Source organism: Plectropomus leopardus, chromosome 18 (assembly GCF_026936395.1).
Source record: "Plectropomus leopardus strain MGB_pleo_1.0 chromosome 18, ASM2693639v1, whole genome shotgun sequence".
Taxonomy (NCBI): domain Eukaryota; kingdom Metazoa; phylum Chordata; class Actinopteri; order Perciformes; family Serranidae; genus Plectropomus; species Plectropomus leopardus.
In genome coordinates this window covers 18734500-18752412 of record NC_142193.1, presented here as the reverse complement: position 1 = coordinate 18752412, position 17913 = coordinate 18734500, and the positions used below count along the sequence as shown (strand labels likewise).

The 17913-nt window shown below is 37.6% G+C and overlaps 2 protein-coding genes across 2 annotated transcripts in view; one reads left to right on the top strand and one right to left on the bottom strand.

The window, feature by feature from the left end:
- Positions 1–14536, top strand: part of LOC121956260 (arf-GAP with dual PH domain-containing protein 1-like) — a 55834-nt gene extending 41298 nt beyond the window's left edge. Inside the window, exons 9-11 of the mRNA XM_088091078.1 lie at positions 12283–12354; positions 12542–12770; positions 12856–14536. Of these exons, the coding sequence (XP_087947204.1) occupies positions 12283–12354; positions 12542–12770; positions 12856–12884 (330 nt within the window). The 3' untranslated portion in view covers positions 12885–14536. The remainder of the gene's footprint in view (positions 1–12282; positions 12355–12541; positions 12771–12855) is intronic.
- LOC121957120 (ras-related protein Rab-26-like) overlaps positions 14534–17913 on the bottom strand; it is a 68088-nt gene continuing 64708 nt past the window's right edge. The window contains exon 9 of the mRNA XM_042505638.2: positions 14534–16975. Within this exon, the coding sequence (XP_042361572.1) occupies positions 16876–16975 (100 nt within the window). The 3' untranslated portion in view covers positions 14534–16875. The remainder of the gene's footprint in view (positions 16976–17913) is intronic.

The following is a 17913-nucleotide window of genomic DNA, read 5'->3' as shown; positions in this document are numbered from 1 at the left end:
GCTGTGTTTGGGAGATGTCATATTTTGACATTTTTTGCCATACTATAGCCTTGCTTCTTTGGTCATTTTTTCAACATGCTTTTTTAAGGTGTTTTTGGCTGTTTTTGCAACTTTCTATGCTATGGCATGCCTCAGCAGGCTCTTTTATGCTGTTTTGAGGTGTTTTCAGCCTTTTTTGGGAAATGTCACATTTTGACATTTTTTGCCATACTATAGCCTTGCTTTCTTCGGTCATTTTTTCGACATAAGAAATTATGGTGTTTTTGGCTATTTTTGCAAAATTCTATGCTATGGCATGCGTCAGCAGGCTCCTTTATTCTGTTTTGAGGTGTTTTAAGCTGTTTTTGGGAGATGTCATATTTTGACTTTTTTGCCATACTATAGCCTTGCTTCTTTGGTGATTTTTTTCAACATGCTTTTTTAAAGGTGTTTTTGGCAGTTTTTGCAACTTTCTATGCTATGGCATGTGTCAGCAGGCTCTTTTATGCTGTTTTGAGGTGTTTTCAGCCTTTTTTGGGAAATGTCACATTTTGACATTTTTTGCCATACTATAGCCTTGCTTCTTTGGTCATTTTTTTCGACATAAGAAATTATGGTGTTTTTGGCTGTTTTTGCAAAATTCTATGCTATGGCATGCGTCAGCAGGCTCCTTTCTTCTGTTTTGAGGTGTTTTAAGCTGTTTTTGGGAGATGTCATATTTTGACTTTTTTGCTATACTATAGCCTTGCTTCTTCGGTCATTTTTTCAAGATGCTTTTTTAAGATGTTTTTGGCTGTTTTTGCAACTTTCTATGTTATGGCATGTTTCAGCAGGCTCTTTTATGCTGCTTTGAGGTGTTTTAAGCTGTTTTTGGGATATGTCATATTTTGACATTTTTTGCCATACTATAGCCTTGCTTCTTCGGTCATTTTTTCGACATAAAAAATTATGGTGTTTTTGGCTGTTTTTGCAAAATTCTATGCTATGGCATGTGTCAGCAGGCTCTTTTATGCTGTTTTGAGGTGTTTTCAGCCTTTTTGGGATATGTCATATTTTGACTTTTTTGCCATACTATAGCCTTGCTTTTTTGGTCATTTTTTCAACATGCTTTTTAAAATATGTTTTTGGCCGTTTTAGAAACTTGCTATGCTATGGCATGCCTCAGCAGGCTCCTTTATTCTGTTTTGAGGTGTTTTCAGCCTTTTTGGGAGATGTCATATTTTGACATTTTTGCCATACTATAGCCTTGCTTCTTTGGTCATTTTTCAACATGCTTTTTATGGTGTTTTTGGCTGTTTTGCAAAATTTCTATGCTATAGCATGTGTCATTAGGCTCTTTTATGCCGCTTTGAGGTATTTTCTGCCTTTTTTTGGGAAATGTCATATTTTGACTTTTTTTGCCATACTATAGCGTTGCTTTTTCGGTCATTTTTAACATGCCAAATTATGGGTTTTTTTGGCCGTGTTAGAAACAAAAAATGCTAGGGCATGCCTCAGCAGGCTCCTTTATTCTGTTTTGAGGTGTTTTAAGCTGTGTTTGGGAGATGTCATATTTTGACATTTTTTGCCATACTATAGCCTTGCTTCTTTGGTCATTTTTTCAACATGCTTTTTTAAGGTGTTTTTGGCTGTTTTGCAACTTTCTATGCTATGGCATGTGTCAGCAGGCTCTTTTATGCTGTTTTGAGGTGTTTTCAGCCGTTTTTGGGAAATGTCACATTTTGACATTTTTTGCAATACTTTAGCCTTGATTTCTTGGTCATTTTTTACGACAAAAGAAATTATGGTGTTTTTTGGCTATTTTTGCAAAATTCTATGCTATGGCATGCGTCAGCAGGCTCCTTTCTTCTGTTTTGAGGTGTTTTAAGCTGTTTTTGGGAGATGTCATATTTTGACTTTTTTGCCATACTATAGCCTTGCTTCTTTGGTGATTTTTTTCAACATGCTTTTTTAAAGGTGTTTTTGGCAGTTTTTGCAACTTTCTATGCTATGGCATGTGTCAGCGGGCTCTTTTATGCTCTTTTTAGGTATTTTCAGCCGTTTTTGGGATATGGCGTATTTTGACATTTTTTGCCATACTATAGCCTTGCTTCTTCGGTCAGTTTTTCGACATAAGAAATTATGGTGTTTTTGGCTGTTTATGCAAAATTCTTTGCTATGGCATGCCTCAGCAGGCTCCTTTATGCTGTTTTGAGGTGTTTTCAGCCTTTTTTGGGATATGTCAAATTTGACATTTTTTGCCATACTATAGCCTTTCTTTTTTGGTCATATTTTCAACATGCCAAATTATGGTTTTTCTGGCCGTGTTCAAAACAGAAAATGCTAGGGCATGCGTCAGCAGGCTCTTTTATGGTGTTTTGAGGTGTTTTAAGCTGTTTTTGGGAGATGTCATATTTTGACTTTTTTGCCATACTATAGCCTTGCTTCTTTGGTGATTTTTTCAACATGCTTTTTTAAAGGTGTTTTTGGCTGTTTTTGCAACTTTCTATGCTATGGCATGCGTCAGCAGGCTCCTTTCTTCTGTTTTGAGGTGTTTTAAGCTGTTTTTGGGAGATGTCATATTTTGACTTTTTAGCCATACTATAGCCTTGCTTCTTTGGTCATTTTTTCAACATGCTTTTTTAAGGTGTTTTTGGCTGTTTTTGCAACTTTCTATGCTATGGCATGCGTCAACAGGCTCCTTTCTTCTGTTTTGAGGTGTTTTAAGCTGTTTTTGGGAGATGTCATATTTTGACTTTTTTGCCATACTATAGCCTTGCTTCTTTGGTGATTTTTTTCAACATGCTTTTTAAAGGTGTTTTTGGAAGTTTTTGCAACTTTCTATGCAATTGCATGTGTCATTAGGCTCTTTTATGATGTTTTGAGGTGTTTTCAGCCTTTTTTGGGATATGTAAAATTTTACATTTTTTTCCATACTATAGCCTTGGCAAAAAATGTCAAAATATGACATTTAGTAAAAAAGGCTGAAAACACCTCAAAACAGCATAAAAGAGTCTGCTGACGCATGCCATAGCATAGAACGTTGCAAAAACGGCCAAAAACATCGTAATTTCGCATGTCGACAAAATGACCAAAAAAAGCAAGGCTATAGTATGGCAAAAAATGTCAAAATATGACATGTTCCAAAATAAGGCCAAAAACACCTCAAAACAACTTAGAAGAGCCTGCTGACACATGCCTTAGCATGGTTTGTTTTTAAAATGGCCAAAATCACCACACTTTGGCATGTCGAAAAAATGACCGAAAAAGCAAGGCCATAGTATGGCAAAACATGTCAAAATAGGACATCTCCTCCTTGTTGGCCATGTTTTCGACATGCTAAATTATGAGGTTTTGGCCTTTTTTGGCCTTAATTCCCACTTTGTGTACTATGACGCATGTCTATAAGCTCTTCTCTATTGTTTTCAGCCATTTTTCAGGGTCAGTCAAAATTTGACTTTTTTGACACACTATACTATTGCCTTGTTCGCTATTTCTTTTTACATCTTTATGTCTGCTTTGATGGATGTGTGCAAAGGAGACATCAACAAGACAATCGAAAGAGAAGATGGAGTCAGAGTATGTGTGGCACAAAGAAAATGATTTATTGGAAACTTCTGCGAATAAAAATTCACAGTGGTGGAGGAAGAGGGTGGGATGAGGGGTTGTGTCAAACAAACCGAGAAATCCAATAAAACAGGACCCGCGCTGAATCTGGTTTTGAAAACAAACTCAAACAAAACCTGACTCTATTATCTATTAAGTTTATAAAATAAACTTAACCAAAAATAAATACAGAGGTGGCACCAACCCTAAAACTTCGTGTTTTTAGACAACGTGACCTACGTGAGTGAAAAATGTACGGGGTACCCCATCTTACCCAACCAGCCCTCATTCCACAAACCTAGTTAACTAAGGCAACTCCAGTTGTAGGGCAGCATTCAACACCACAACGAGCAGCTCGAGCAGGCGATCCAGAGAGCGATCACTACAGGCAAGGTCCTTTTATAAGAGAGCCCTGGGTGTGATTGGCCAGTCTTGAAGTACCCACGCTTCACAGGTGCAGGCGAATCAGGCTGATGGTACCTGAGAGCAGAGGAGAAGAGAGAAAAGAAGGGAGGGTTTAAGGTTCGGTCAAAATTGGACTTTTTTCAACATACTATAGTATTGCCTTGTTGGACATTTTTTGACATGCAAAATTATGAGGTTTTAGGCCTTTTGTAGCCTTAATTCCAACTTTGTGTACTATGATGCCTCTCTACAAGTTAGTCTACATTGTTTTTAGCCATTTTGAGGGTCGGTGAAAATTTGATTTTTTTCAAAAAATGTCAAAATATGACATGTCCCAAAAACAGCCGAAAATACCTCAAAAAAGCACAAAAGAGCCTCCTGACACATGCCGTAGTGTAGAACTTTGCAAAGGCAGCCAAAAACACAACAAAACAGCATTTGGAAAATATGACCGAAAAAGCAAGGCTACAGTATGTCAAAAAATGTCAAAATATGACATCTCCTAGAAACAGCTTAAAACACCGCACAACAGCATAAAAGGGCCTGCTGACGCATGCCATAGCATCGAACGTTGCAAAAACAGCCAAAAACACCTTAAAAAAGCATGTTGAAAAAATGACCAAAGAAGCAAGGCTATAGTATGGCAAAAAAAGGCAAAATATGACATCTCCCAAAAAAGGCTGAAAACACCTCAAAACAACTTAGAAGAGCCTGCTGACATGTGCCCTATAATCATTTGTTTTTAAAATGGCCAAAAACACAATAATTTGACATGTCGAAAAAAATGCCCGAAAAAACAAGGCTATAGTATGGCAAAAAAAGTCAAAATATGACATGTCCCAAAAAGGCTGAAAACACCTCAAAACAGCATAAAGGAGCCTGCTGACGCATGCCCTAGCATTTTTTGTTTCTAACACGGCCAAAAAAACCCATAATTTGGCATGTCGAAAAAATGAACAAAGAAGCAAGGCTATAGTATGGCAAAAAAATGTCAACATATGACATATCCCCAGAAAGGCTTAAAACACCTACAAACAGCATAAAAGAGCCTGCTGACATATGCCCTAGCATGGTTTGTTTTTTAAACAGCCAAAATCACCACACTTTGGCATGTTGAAAAAATGACCAAAAAAGCAAGGCTATAGTATGGCAAAAAAGTCAAAATATGACAAGTAGTAAAAAAGGCTGAAAACACTTCAAAACAGCATAAAAGAGCTTGCTGACACATGCCATAGCATAGAACGTTGCAAAAACGCAAAAAAACCCCATAATTTGGCATGTTGAAAAAATGACCAAAAAAGCAAGGCTATAGTATGGCAAAAAATGTAAAATTTGACATATCCCAAAAAAGGCTGAAAACACCTCAAAACAGCATAAAAGAGCCTAACGACACATGCCATAGCATGAAATGTTGCAAAATGGCCAAAAACACCATAATTTCTTATGTCGAAAAAATGACCAAAGAAGCAAGGCTATAGTATGGCAAAAAAAGTCAAAATATGACATGTCCCAAAAAGGCTGAAAATACCTCAAAACAGCATAAAAGAGCCTACTGAGGTATGCCATAGCATAGAAAGTTGCAAAAACAGCCAAAAACATCTTAAAAAAGCATATTGAAAAAATGACCGAAGAAGCAAGGCTATAGTATGGCAAAAAATGTCAAAATATGACATATCCCAAAAAAGGATGAAAACACCTCAAAACAGCATAAAAGAGCCTAATGACACATGCCATAGCATACACTGTTGCAAAAACGGCTAAAAACAGCATAATTTCTTATGTCGAAAAAAATGACAGAAGAAGCAAGGCTATAGTATGGCAAAAAATGTCAAAATATGACATCTCCCAAAAAAGGCTGAAAACACCTCAAAACAACTTAGAAGAGCCTGCTGACATATGCCCTAGCATGGTTTGTTTTTTAAACAGCCAAAATCACCACACTTTGGCATGTCGAAAAAATGACCAAAAAAGCAAGGCTATAGTATGGCAAAAAATGTCAAAATATGACATATCCCAAAAACACCTTAAAACATTTCAAAACAGTATAAAACAGCCTGCTGACATGTGCCCTATAATCATTTGTTTTTAAAATGGCCAAAAACACAATAATTTGACATGTCGAAAAAAATGCCCGAAAAACAAGACTATAGTATGGCAAAAAAATGTCAACATATGACATATCCCCAGAAAGGCTTAAAACACCTCAAAACAGCATAAAAGAGCCTGCTGATGCATGCCTTAACATTTTTTGTTTTTAACACGGCCAAAAAACCCATAATTTGGCATGTTGAAAAAATGACCAAAAAAGCAAGGCTATAGTATGGCAAAAAATGTAAAATTTGGCATATCCCAAAAAAGGCTGAAAACACCTCAAAACAGCATAAAAGAGCCTAACGACACATGCCATAGCATGAAATGTTGCAAAATGGCCAAAAACACCATAAAAAAGCATGTTGAAAAAATGACCAAAGAAGCAAGGCTATAGTATGGCAAAAAAAGTCAAAATATGACATCTCCCAAACACAGCTTAAAACACCTCAAAACAGAATAAAGGAGCCTGCTGAGGCATGCCCTAACATTTTTTGTTCCTAACGCGGCCAAAATAAACATAATTTGGCATGTTGAAAATATGACCAAAAAAGCAAGGCTATAGTATGGCAAAAAATGTAAAATTTGACATATCCCAAAAAAGGCTGAAAACACCTCAAAACACCATAAAGGAGCCTACTGAGGCAAGCCATAGCATAGAAAGTTGCAAAAACAGCCAAAAACATCTTAAAAAAGCATGTTGAAAAAATGACCAAAGAAGCAAGGCTATAGTATGGCAAAAAAGTCAAAATATGACATCTCCCAAAAAAAGCTTAAAACACCTCAAAACAGCATAAAGGAGCCTGCTGACGCATGCCCTAGCATTTTCTGTTTCAAACACGGACAAAAAAACATAATTTGGCATGTTGAAAAAATGACCAAAAAAGCAAGGCTATAGTATGGAAAAAATGTCAAAATATGACATCCCAAAAGAGGCTGAAAACACCTCAAAACAACTTAGAAGAGCCTGCTGAGGTATGCCATAGCATAGAAAGTTGCAAAAACAGCCAAAAACATCTTAAAAAAGCATATTGAAAAAATGACCGAAGAAGCAAGGCTATAGTATGGCAAAAAATGTCAAAATACGCCATATCCCAAAAAAGGCTGAAAACACCTCAAAACAGCATAAAGGAGCCTACTGAGGCATGCCATAGCATAGAAAGTTGCAAAAACAGCCAAAAACACCTTTAGAAAGCATGTTGAAAAAATGACCGAAGAAGCAAGGCTATAGTATGGCAAAAAATGTCAAAATATGACATCTCCCAAAAACAGCTTAAAATACCTCAAAACAGAATAAAGGACCCTGCTGACGCATGCCATAGCATAGAATTTTGCAAAAATAGCCAAAAACACCATAATTTCTTATGTCGAAAAAATGACAGAAGAAGCAAGGCTATAGTATGCCAAAAAAAGTCAAAATATGACATGTCCCAAAAAGGCTGAAAACACCTCAAAACAGCAGAAAGGAGCCTGCTGACGCATGCCATAGCATTTTTTGTTTCTAACACGGCCAAAAAAACCCATAATTTGGCATGTCGAAAAAATGACCAAAGAAGCAAGGCAAGAAGTATGGCAAAAAATGTAAAATTTGACATATCCCAAAAAAGGCTGAAAACACCTCAAAACAGCATAAAAGAGCCTAACGACACATGCCATAGCATGAAATGTTGGAAAAAGGGCCAAAAACATCATAATTTGGCATGTCGAAAAAATGACCGAAGAAGCAAGGCTATAGTATGGCAAAAAAATGTCAACATATGACATATCCCCAGAAAGGCTTAAAACACCTACAAACAGCATAAAAGAGCCTGCTGACATATGCCCTAGCATGGTTTGTTTTTTAAACAGCCAAAATCACCACACTTTGGCATGTCGAAAAAATGACCAAAAAAGCAAGGCTATAGTATGGCAAAAAAGTCAAAATATGACAAGTAGTAAAAAAGGCTGAAAACACTTCAAAACAGCATAAAAGAGCTTGCTGACACATGCCATAGCATGAAATGTTGCAAAATGGCCAAAAACACCATAATTTCGTATGTCGAAAAAATGACCAAAAAAGCAAGGCTATAGTATGGCAAAAAATGTCAAAATATGACATATCCCAAAAAAGGCTGAAAACACCTCAAAACAACTTAGAAGAGCCTGCTGATGCATGCCATAGCATAGAACGTTGCGAAAACGGCCAAAAACACCATCATTTGGCATGTCAAAAAAATGACTGAAAAAGCAAGGCTATAGTATGGCAAAAAAAGTCAAAATATGACATGTCCCAAAAAGGCTGAAAACACTTCAAAACAGCATAAAAGAGCCTGCTGACGCATGCCATAGCATCGAACGTTGCAAAAACAGCCAAAAACACCTTAAAAAAGCATGTTGAAAAAATGACCAAAGAAGCAAGGCTATAGTATGGCAAAAAATGTCAAAATATGACATATCCCAAAAAAGGCTGAAAACACCTCAAAACAACTTAGAAGAGCCTGCTGACATGTGCCCTATAATCATTTGTTTTTAAAATGGCCAAAAACACCATCATTTGGCATGTCAAAAAAATGACTGAAAAAGCAAGGCTATAGTATGGCAAAAAAAGTCAACATATGACATATCCCCAGAAAGGCTTAAAACACCTACAAACAGCATAAAAGAGCCTGCTGACATATGCCCTAGCATGGTTTGTTTTTTAAACAGCCAAAATCACCACACTTTGGCATGTCGAAAAAATGACCAAAAAAGCAAGGCTATAGTATGGAAAAAATGTCAAAATATGACAAGTAGTAAAAAAGGCTGAAAACACCTCAAAACAACTTAAAAGAGCTTGCTGACACATGACATAGCATAGAACGTTGCAAAAACGGCAAAAAACACCATAATTTGGCATGTAAAAAAAATGACCGAAAAAGCAAGTCTATAGTATGGCAAAAAAGTCAAAATATGACATGTCCCAAAAAGGCTGAAAACACCTCAAAAAAAACTTAGAAGAGCCTGCTGACATGTGCCCTATAATCATTTGTTTTTAAAATGGCCAAAAACACCATAATTTGGCATGTCGAAAAAATGACCAAAAAAGCAAGGCTATAGTATGCCAAAAAAAGTCAAAATATGACATCTCCCAAAACAGCTGAAAACACCTCAAAACAGCAAAAGGAGCCTGCTGACGCATGCCCTGGCATTTTTGTTTTTAAAACGGCCAAAATCACCACAATTTGGCATGTCGAAAAAAATGACCGAAAAAACAAGGCTATAGTATGGCAAAAAATGTCAAAATATGATATGTCCCAAAAAAGGCTGAAAACACCTACAAACAGCATAAAAGAGCCTGCTGACGTATGCCATAGCATCGAACGTTGCAAAAACAGCCAAAATCACCACACTTTGGCATGTCGAAAAAATGACCAAAAAAGCAAGGCTATAGTATGGAAAAAATGTCAAAATATGACATATCCCAAAAAAGGCTGAAAACACCTCAAAACAGCATAAAAGAGCCTAATGACACATGCCATAGCATACACTGTTGCAAAAACGGCCAAAAACATCATAATTTGGCATGTTGAAAAATGACAGAAGAAGCAAGGCTATAGTATGGCAAAAAATGTCAAAATATGACATTTCCCAAAAAAGGCTGAAAACACCTCAAAACAGCATAAAAGAGTCTAATGACACATGCCATGGCACAGAATGTTGGAAAAAGGGCCAAAAACATCATAATTTGGCATGTCGAAAAATTACCAAAAAAGCAAGGCTATAGTATGGCAAAAAATGTCAAAATATGACATCTCCCAAAAACACCTTAAAACATTTCAAAACAGTATAAAACAGCCTGCTGACACATGCCATAGCATAGAACACTGCAAAAACAGCCAAAAACACCATAAAAAAGTATGCCAATATAGCCCGGAAGGCCTCCTTCTTTAGCTTGAGGACCCTCTTCACTGCTGATGTCCACTAGTGTCCACTTCGGTTGCCGCCTTGACAAGCACTGACAAACTTCTGACCACAGCATCCAGCAAGCACCTCCACAATGGAAGTTTTGAAGAAGGACCACTCAGATTCCATGTCCCCAACCTCCCCCGGGATGCAAGAAAAGATCCCTCTGAGGTCTAAGTTGAGGATCTTGCGGACAGGGGCCTCCGCCAGACGTTCCCAGTTTACCCTCACTACACACTTAGGTTTACCAGGTCTGTCCAGCAGCCTTCCCCACCACCTGATCCAACTCAACACGGGGTGGTGATCAGTTGACAGTTCCGCTCCTCTCTTCACCTGAGTGTCCAAGACATACAGCCACAAATCAGATGATACGACTACGAAATCGATCATCGAACTTTGGCCTATGGAGCTCTGGTGCCAGGTACGCTTATGAACATCCCTGTGCTCGAACATGGTGTTTGTTATGGACAATCCATGACTGGCACAGAAGTCCAATAACAAAACACCACTCGGGTTTAGATCGGGCAGGCCGCTCCTCACAATTACGCCCCTCCAGGTTTCTCCGTCGCCCACATGAGCGTTGAAGTCCCCCATAAGAACTATGCAGTCCCCAGTCTGCACCCTTTCCAGGCCACCGCCCAAACTCCAAGAGGGCCGGGTACTCTGAACTGATGTTGGATGCATACGCACACACGACAGTCAGAGACCCTCTCGTTCCCTGGGGTAAACTCTAACACAGCGGCGCTCAACCGGGGGCTCGTGAGTATCCCCACACCTGCCCCGCATCTCTCACCCAGGGCAACTCCGGAAAGTCCAGCCCCTCTCCAGGGGTATGGCTCCAGAAAGTGCTCTGTGTGGAGGTGAGCCCAGCTATATCTAGTTGGTACCACTCAACCTCCCGCACCAACTACGGCTCCTTACCCACCAGAGAGATATCGTTCCACGTCCCTAGAACCAGTTTATGACGCTGAGGATTGGCACATCCGGGGCTCTGCCCCCGCCTGCCACCCAGCACACAATTCACCCGATCCCTTCCCTGCGGGTGGTGGACCCACAGGGTGGCGGCTCCAAGGCATATTTATGATATGTCAAAATTTGACATTTTTGACATGGCGTTTTTGGCCATTTTTTGAAATGCTAAATTATGAAGATTTTGGCCTTTTTTGACCTTTATTTCCACTTTGTATATTACGGCACATCTTCACAAGCTATTATATGCTGTTTTCAGCCATTTTCATGACATTTCAAAATTTTTTGACATACTATACTATGGCGTTTTTTTTGCCACATTTTTCAACATGCTACATTATGATGTTTTTGGCTTTATTTTGCCTTTTTTCCACCTTGTATACTATGACACATTTTTATTAGCTACTATATGTCGTTTTCAGCCATTTTTATGACATGTCTATATGTATACAGTATGACATACTATACTATGGCGTTTTTGGCCTTTTTTTTTTGTCTTTTTTCCCCACATCGTATACTTTGACTTGTCTCTACAAGCTACTATATGTCGTTTTTATCCATTTTAATGACCAGTTATAGTTTGACATTTTTCTACATACTACACTATGCTGTTTTTGGCCATTTTTTTGACATGCTAAATTATGAATTTTTGGACTTTTTGGCCTTTTTCCCCACTTTGTATAATATGACGCATCTCTACAAGCTACTATATGTCAATTTTAGCCAATTTTATGACATGTCGAACTTTGACTTTTTTGACATACTATTCTATGGTGTTTTTGGTCATGTTTTTGACATGCTATATTATGAAGTTTGGGGAGTTTTTTGAAATTCTAAATTATGACACTATTTGCGCTTTGTTTGATATTGTATACTATGACGTTTTGCTACAAGATATAGCAAGCCATTTTCAGCCATGTTTTGACAAAATTCGATATTTTTTGACATACTATACTATGGCATTTTCAACCATTTTTTTTTACATACTAAATCATGACTTATATAACATTCATTTTGACATTGTGTACTATGGCGTGTCTGTACATGCTATAATATGTTGTTTTAAGCCACCCTTGTGACATGTCTCCATGCCCTCGTGACGTTTTTTTGGACATACCATAGTATAGCATAATCAGCATAAAGCGAAAATATGACAAAAAAAGTCATACTTTAGTTTGTCATCGAAAATATGACAAAAAAGTCATAGCAAGGCTTGTCGTCCAAAATATGACAAAAAAGTCATAGTATACTATGTCGTTTGAATAAATAATTTTCATGCTCTTCCACAACTCCATTAAACTTCTCCCATTTGTTTCTCACTTTTTTGTCAAACAGCACACAGAGGGCTTTAAGAAGAGATGGTTCACAATGGATGACAGGAGGGTCATGTACTTCAAAGATCCACTGGTATCAAAACCTCACTTCATAAGTGAACTGCTGTCGTTACACACTTTGACCAACAGATGCTGCTATGCCCTTTTCTGTGACCTGTATCTGTCTCTCTGAGTGTTTTTGTTCCTTTATGAAACTACACACCAGTTTCTTTTGTTACATTCAAGATGGTTGAAGTATGTGTTTCTCCCTTCGCCTTCAGGATGCCTATGCACGAGGCGAGGTGTTTATTGGCAGTAAGGAAAACAGCTACACTGTGCTTTCTGGCCTCCCTCCAAACATTCAGGGCTACCATTGGCAGTTTGGAATTACTATAGTGACCCCAGACAGGAAGTTTCTATTTACATGTGAGACTGAAGAGGATCAGAAAGACTGGATTGCTGCATTTCAAACTGTAATCAACAGACCAATGTTGCCTCAGGAATATGCAGGTAAAATGAGAGTCCAACTCAGTCATTAGTTTATCTAGCTCTTCTTAATTTCTGTGATATGTGATTTTTCCCATTCTCTTTGCAGTGGAGGCCTATTTTAAGCACAAACCATGACTGTCTTAGTGTTTGATGACCTGTTGGTGCGGGACGAGGAGCAGGCACTGGAGCTGGAGAAAACGAAGAAACTAAGATACGAACTTTATGTCATCATAGAAGTCTTTATAAAGACTTAGGCCAGAGATATACTTGCTTTAAACTATGGGTTGGCATGTGCATGATGGCTATCTTGTGTACCCTTTGTTCGTTTGGAGTGTTTGTTATGCACATTCATAGAATTATGCAATACACTTATTACCTGTAGGGGCAGTAAGAGAAACATACTTGCCATTGTCAAGATGTGCCTAATATAGGGGCCCTGCATACCATTTACAAGTGCACCACTGTTGCTTTTTCTGCTGTTGTCTCAGAATTAACAATTAAGTAAGCTCTTCAAGTGTTGCTGTAGTTGCCAAGTGTTGTTTATTATCTACATCATGCAAATCACACAGCTCTATATAGTTTGAGTTCTTTGGTGCCATCTCGTGGAATCCTCTTCTAACATGCGTAGTAAATATGAGTGTATGTGAACATTTACATTCACAATGCAGCCGGTTGTCGACGCGAACACAAGGTTAAAAAGCAAGTATATATCTGGCCTTAAGGGTGTCAGAGTAAGAGACTGAAAGGTGAGACGTTACCATTCCAACAGTGACTCCTTTACATGCTATTCTGCTCAACGTCACCTCCATCATGTGCCAGACCCATTTCTTAGGGCGTCCAAATCACTTCTAAACTCATGAATGTCAGCTTAACTCACTCTTCTTTTACGTGATGTGACTGAAATACTTGAAAGAGGTCAGTCATCCTGACCTGACCTGACCAGAAATTGTTTGTAGAATCAGATTTGCTGCTGCTCAGATATCAAAATTTGTTTTTTTCCTCTGTAATCAGTAATGTACGCATAAATACTTAAATTGCTCAGAAACAACTGAATTAAGTGTACATTGCAGCAAAGTGTAAAAGCTGAGCCCTTCTGGAGAGGTAAATGCAGACTAAAACATTATGTACGACTCTAATGAGAAGGAATAATGTATACATGGTCTGCAGATATTCACATCTATTTACAATACATGTGTACAATAATATTTAATTCTCAGTGTATTTATTTTTTAACAGTCTAATTTGTTATAAGCAGCTTGTAATGTTTAATAAGTTATTTTTTTCATTTTTGTACACTCAAGCAGCTGAATGTAAACTGCTCTGTGTCATGTTTATTATCACTTGTAAGGATTGGCTTGCATTCCCTTTGTCTCTAGTTTTTGTAAAAGTATTACAATTGGGATCCCATATAGTATTTACATTCATGTGGTATAATTATTTATCCAGCAGAGGGAGACAGAGGAAAGGTTCTAAACTTACTACGACCCCCATGGAAACCCTTGGAGCTCATTAACATCATGAAACCAGTGACTGAAGGTGTGTGTACATTAAATAATTTGTGTAAGTGCTGAAGAGAAAAGTGTGAAGATGTTTTTGAGCAGTATTACGATGAAGCAACAATGCCTTTGTTCAAACATGTAGAGCTAGGATCAAGCAAACTATGCTTAAGTGTCACTGAATCTCTACGACACATTGTTTTGTCTCACTCTCACTCATTGTGGAGTTGTCTAAGGGGAGAATGTGTAAGAAAATTTGAATTATGGTCATTATTAAAAGGGTAAAAGCCACATTAACTTCTGTTTTTATTGTAGTTCACTTTCAGTTACAAGACAGAAGTTGCACATTGAAAAGTAGTAAAAACAAAAAGCTAATACATTACTCTATCAAGATTGGAAAAACATTTAAATGTACAGTAAACACTGTACAGAGAACCAGTTTCTATGACTATGATGACATTGACCAAAGCAACTTATAAAAAAGAGGCCCTCTTTTATGAAGACCAAGTTAAATATTGTCAACTGATTATAAGAAACTTACTTGTCAAATGCTTAAGAAAACATGGCACTATATACCCATTTATATATTTATGAATGGAAAATAAATGCAGCTCAAGAATGTTTGCACATCTGACTACAAATGAAACATTAAAAATATGACAAATATACACATCGGTGTGTCATATACAATACTTTAGGTAACATTGTGAATATACTGTAGATCTTAACTCGCCCAATAACCCCCGAAAATTCTACTCGTACGCTTATTTACCATCTAAAGTGCTGCTATCCTCCTAAATCAAAACTTTTTTTTCATGCAGAAAAAAAATGTAAGTATTTACAACATGTTTTAAATAACAATTTCAAAATAATATACATATATTAAGAAAGAGGTTGCATTAGAGCTTTCCAAGATTCAACAATGATCCTTTAATACTGGAAAACTCCCCAAAATGTTTTAGGTTCTAACCCATGCAATGCCATGTTTCTGCAGGTCTTTTTTAAACTACTGTATACTTAATTTTTGATCTAAGGAGTTCAAGTCTACTACAAGAAGAACTGATTGTGGCTAATAATGCTATTATTTATTTCATTTAATTGTATACAAAATGGCAACATCAACTACTAGATGTAAGACATATTCCCAAATATCCACAGCTGAATCATGGAAATGCTTGGATTAATTTTATGCTGGTGAGCTAAAGTGGCTCAAAAGAGCCTGTTGGAATTACTGACATGAACACAGAACTCACGTCACTATATGTCTATTAAATGAACATTCATCCAAACGCTGAGCAAGATAACATTAAACCAAAATGTTGACATTTTAAATGATGTGATTGATTGATGTGAAAAATACTGTATATGGCTTTACAAGAAGACCATAAACTCCTTGCACAATTAAATAACACAATGTAATGCAAAGGCAGGTGTCTTTAGTTAAAATATCATGCAGCAACAGTCAAAGAAAAAAGGTGAAAGGGTAAATTCCAAAATTTTCAACCTGGACCACATGTTTCACATTTTTGTGTCTAAGTTACTAATAGCAACAACAATTTTTGACAGTATTGTCCACTATTAGTACAAGGGGCTGTAATGGTGAAACAGGCTGCAATGTGACCACCTGGGGCATTTTCGCACCATCACATTACATCCACTAAAAATCTTTTGCTGAGAGGCACAAGTTATTCTCAGTGTCAGAGTTAGAGTAAGATTCTTTTTATTTAAGCGCAACGGCCCAGAAATCGGCATCGCCAAACCCACCAGACTCCATATAAATGAACCGTACTTTTATTGTGTATGGAGCCAGTATGTTTTTACATCTAACCAGGTGAATTCAGGGTTTTCTTCAACCAAACCAGAGTTATTTTTTGTTGGAACAGCGAGAAGATAACCAGGATAGCTTTTGTGAGATTTGTTTTGTGTGAGTCAACTTTAAATGAAGTGTGTTTTAAAATGTTAAAATTCCTGTTCATTTCAACAGCGTCTGGTGGCTTTGGCAATGGTGATTTTGGGGCTGTTTCTGGTGAAACAAAAGGATCTTACTCTTTACAAAAATGCCATATCAGTTAGGCTGCCCCTCTCAACTGTTGTAAAACACTTAAAACTGAAATCTATGCAAAAACAAGCATTTTTAGAAGACCTGAGTTAACAGTGCGAACAGGCCTAGAGTGTTTACATTGCACCCTGTTTTGACTGCAGCAGTCTTGCTTAATACTGGACCTGCTTCATTAATAGTTGTCACCTAGATACAAAAACATTGAGAAAAGAGGGTCAAGTTAAAAAAAAAAAAACAGTTACCCTTTAAATACTGAGGTGTGTAGCGTCTAACTTTGTTTTTTGCAAACCATAACCTGGGACTACATGCACATCTGCAGAGGGAAGTGGAGGACAAAAAGCAGGACTTACAAAAATAGTGTAGGGCAGTGTGTGCGCAGTACAACAGATGAAGGTCATGTGGACTAAGACAGGGAGGTTTGTGAGTGAAGAAACAGAAGGACAAAAAGGTACCTCGCTGGAGCTGACTCCTCATCTCTGATCAGGTTTAAATATGAACACCAACAGTATGAATGTGATCCACACTCACAGACATATAATCTCTCAGATCCAGGTAATGACTGGGGCAGTCTTTAAGACCTGCAGCAGCTTGTGGTTTTCATCTCCTTGTTTACGTACTCCTGGAGCTTAAACTTGTCACTGGGATCCTTCGCAGACCGGTGCTTCAGCTCTCTAAGACAAAGGAAGAGATGGTGAGGTTAAACAAAACAAAGCCACCCACCGTCGACACTACAAATGTTCAGTTTATGCCTTAAATTTCCCCAAAAACTAAGATTAAAACTTCCATTATTATAACTTTACCTGGAAGTCTGACCTTCACTATGTTTGATTTGACACAATAGTGAAGTAGGAGATGTGTTGTGTCCAGTACTTAGTTTTGAAATTAAAATTTTAAAAAAAAATCAATATTTTACATATTCATAGTTTCTAGATATGGTGCCCCAGGGTCAAGGTCATTTGCACCTTACAAAAAATGTTGGTGGCCCTAAATCAAGAATTTTTACACTAATCTTGACAAAATGTCATACAAATGTCGAACAGGATATAATGATGACATTTTATATCCAAATGGTCAAAGGTCAGCTTCAGTATAACATCATGTTTAACCAAAACACTTTTCTGTTCATTACTCAGTGTCATAACTCTGGAACAGAAGGGGAGACATTTGGTCGGATACTCGATTTGTGACACTAATCTTGGCTTTCCACCTTGAAACTGCGCTAAATGTAGAGATCATCTGTGCTGCAGCGGAGAAGATGTTTGTGAAGCATCCACATTTTCATGGACATGGAAGTACACTGTAAGTGACGCTTGACTGATTCATGTTAGTTTCAAGTTTATGTCTAGAAGGGAATTGTAGCAAGTTCACCAAGCAAGGAGGTTTTTGGTTAATCATCCATCTGGTGATAAATGAACGAACAAATTCCTTACGTACCTTAGTATCAAGTATATTTACTAGTTTATAAAGACATGATTTATGCTGCATTCACATGGACGGAAGACGGTATACTCCTTCTCAACAGCACATTAAAAAAGCAATCTGACGGAATGACAAGACGGCATAAAGAAACATGCATGACAATGTTTTGATGGCTATATCATATTGTTTT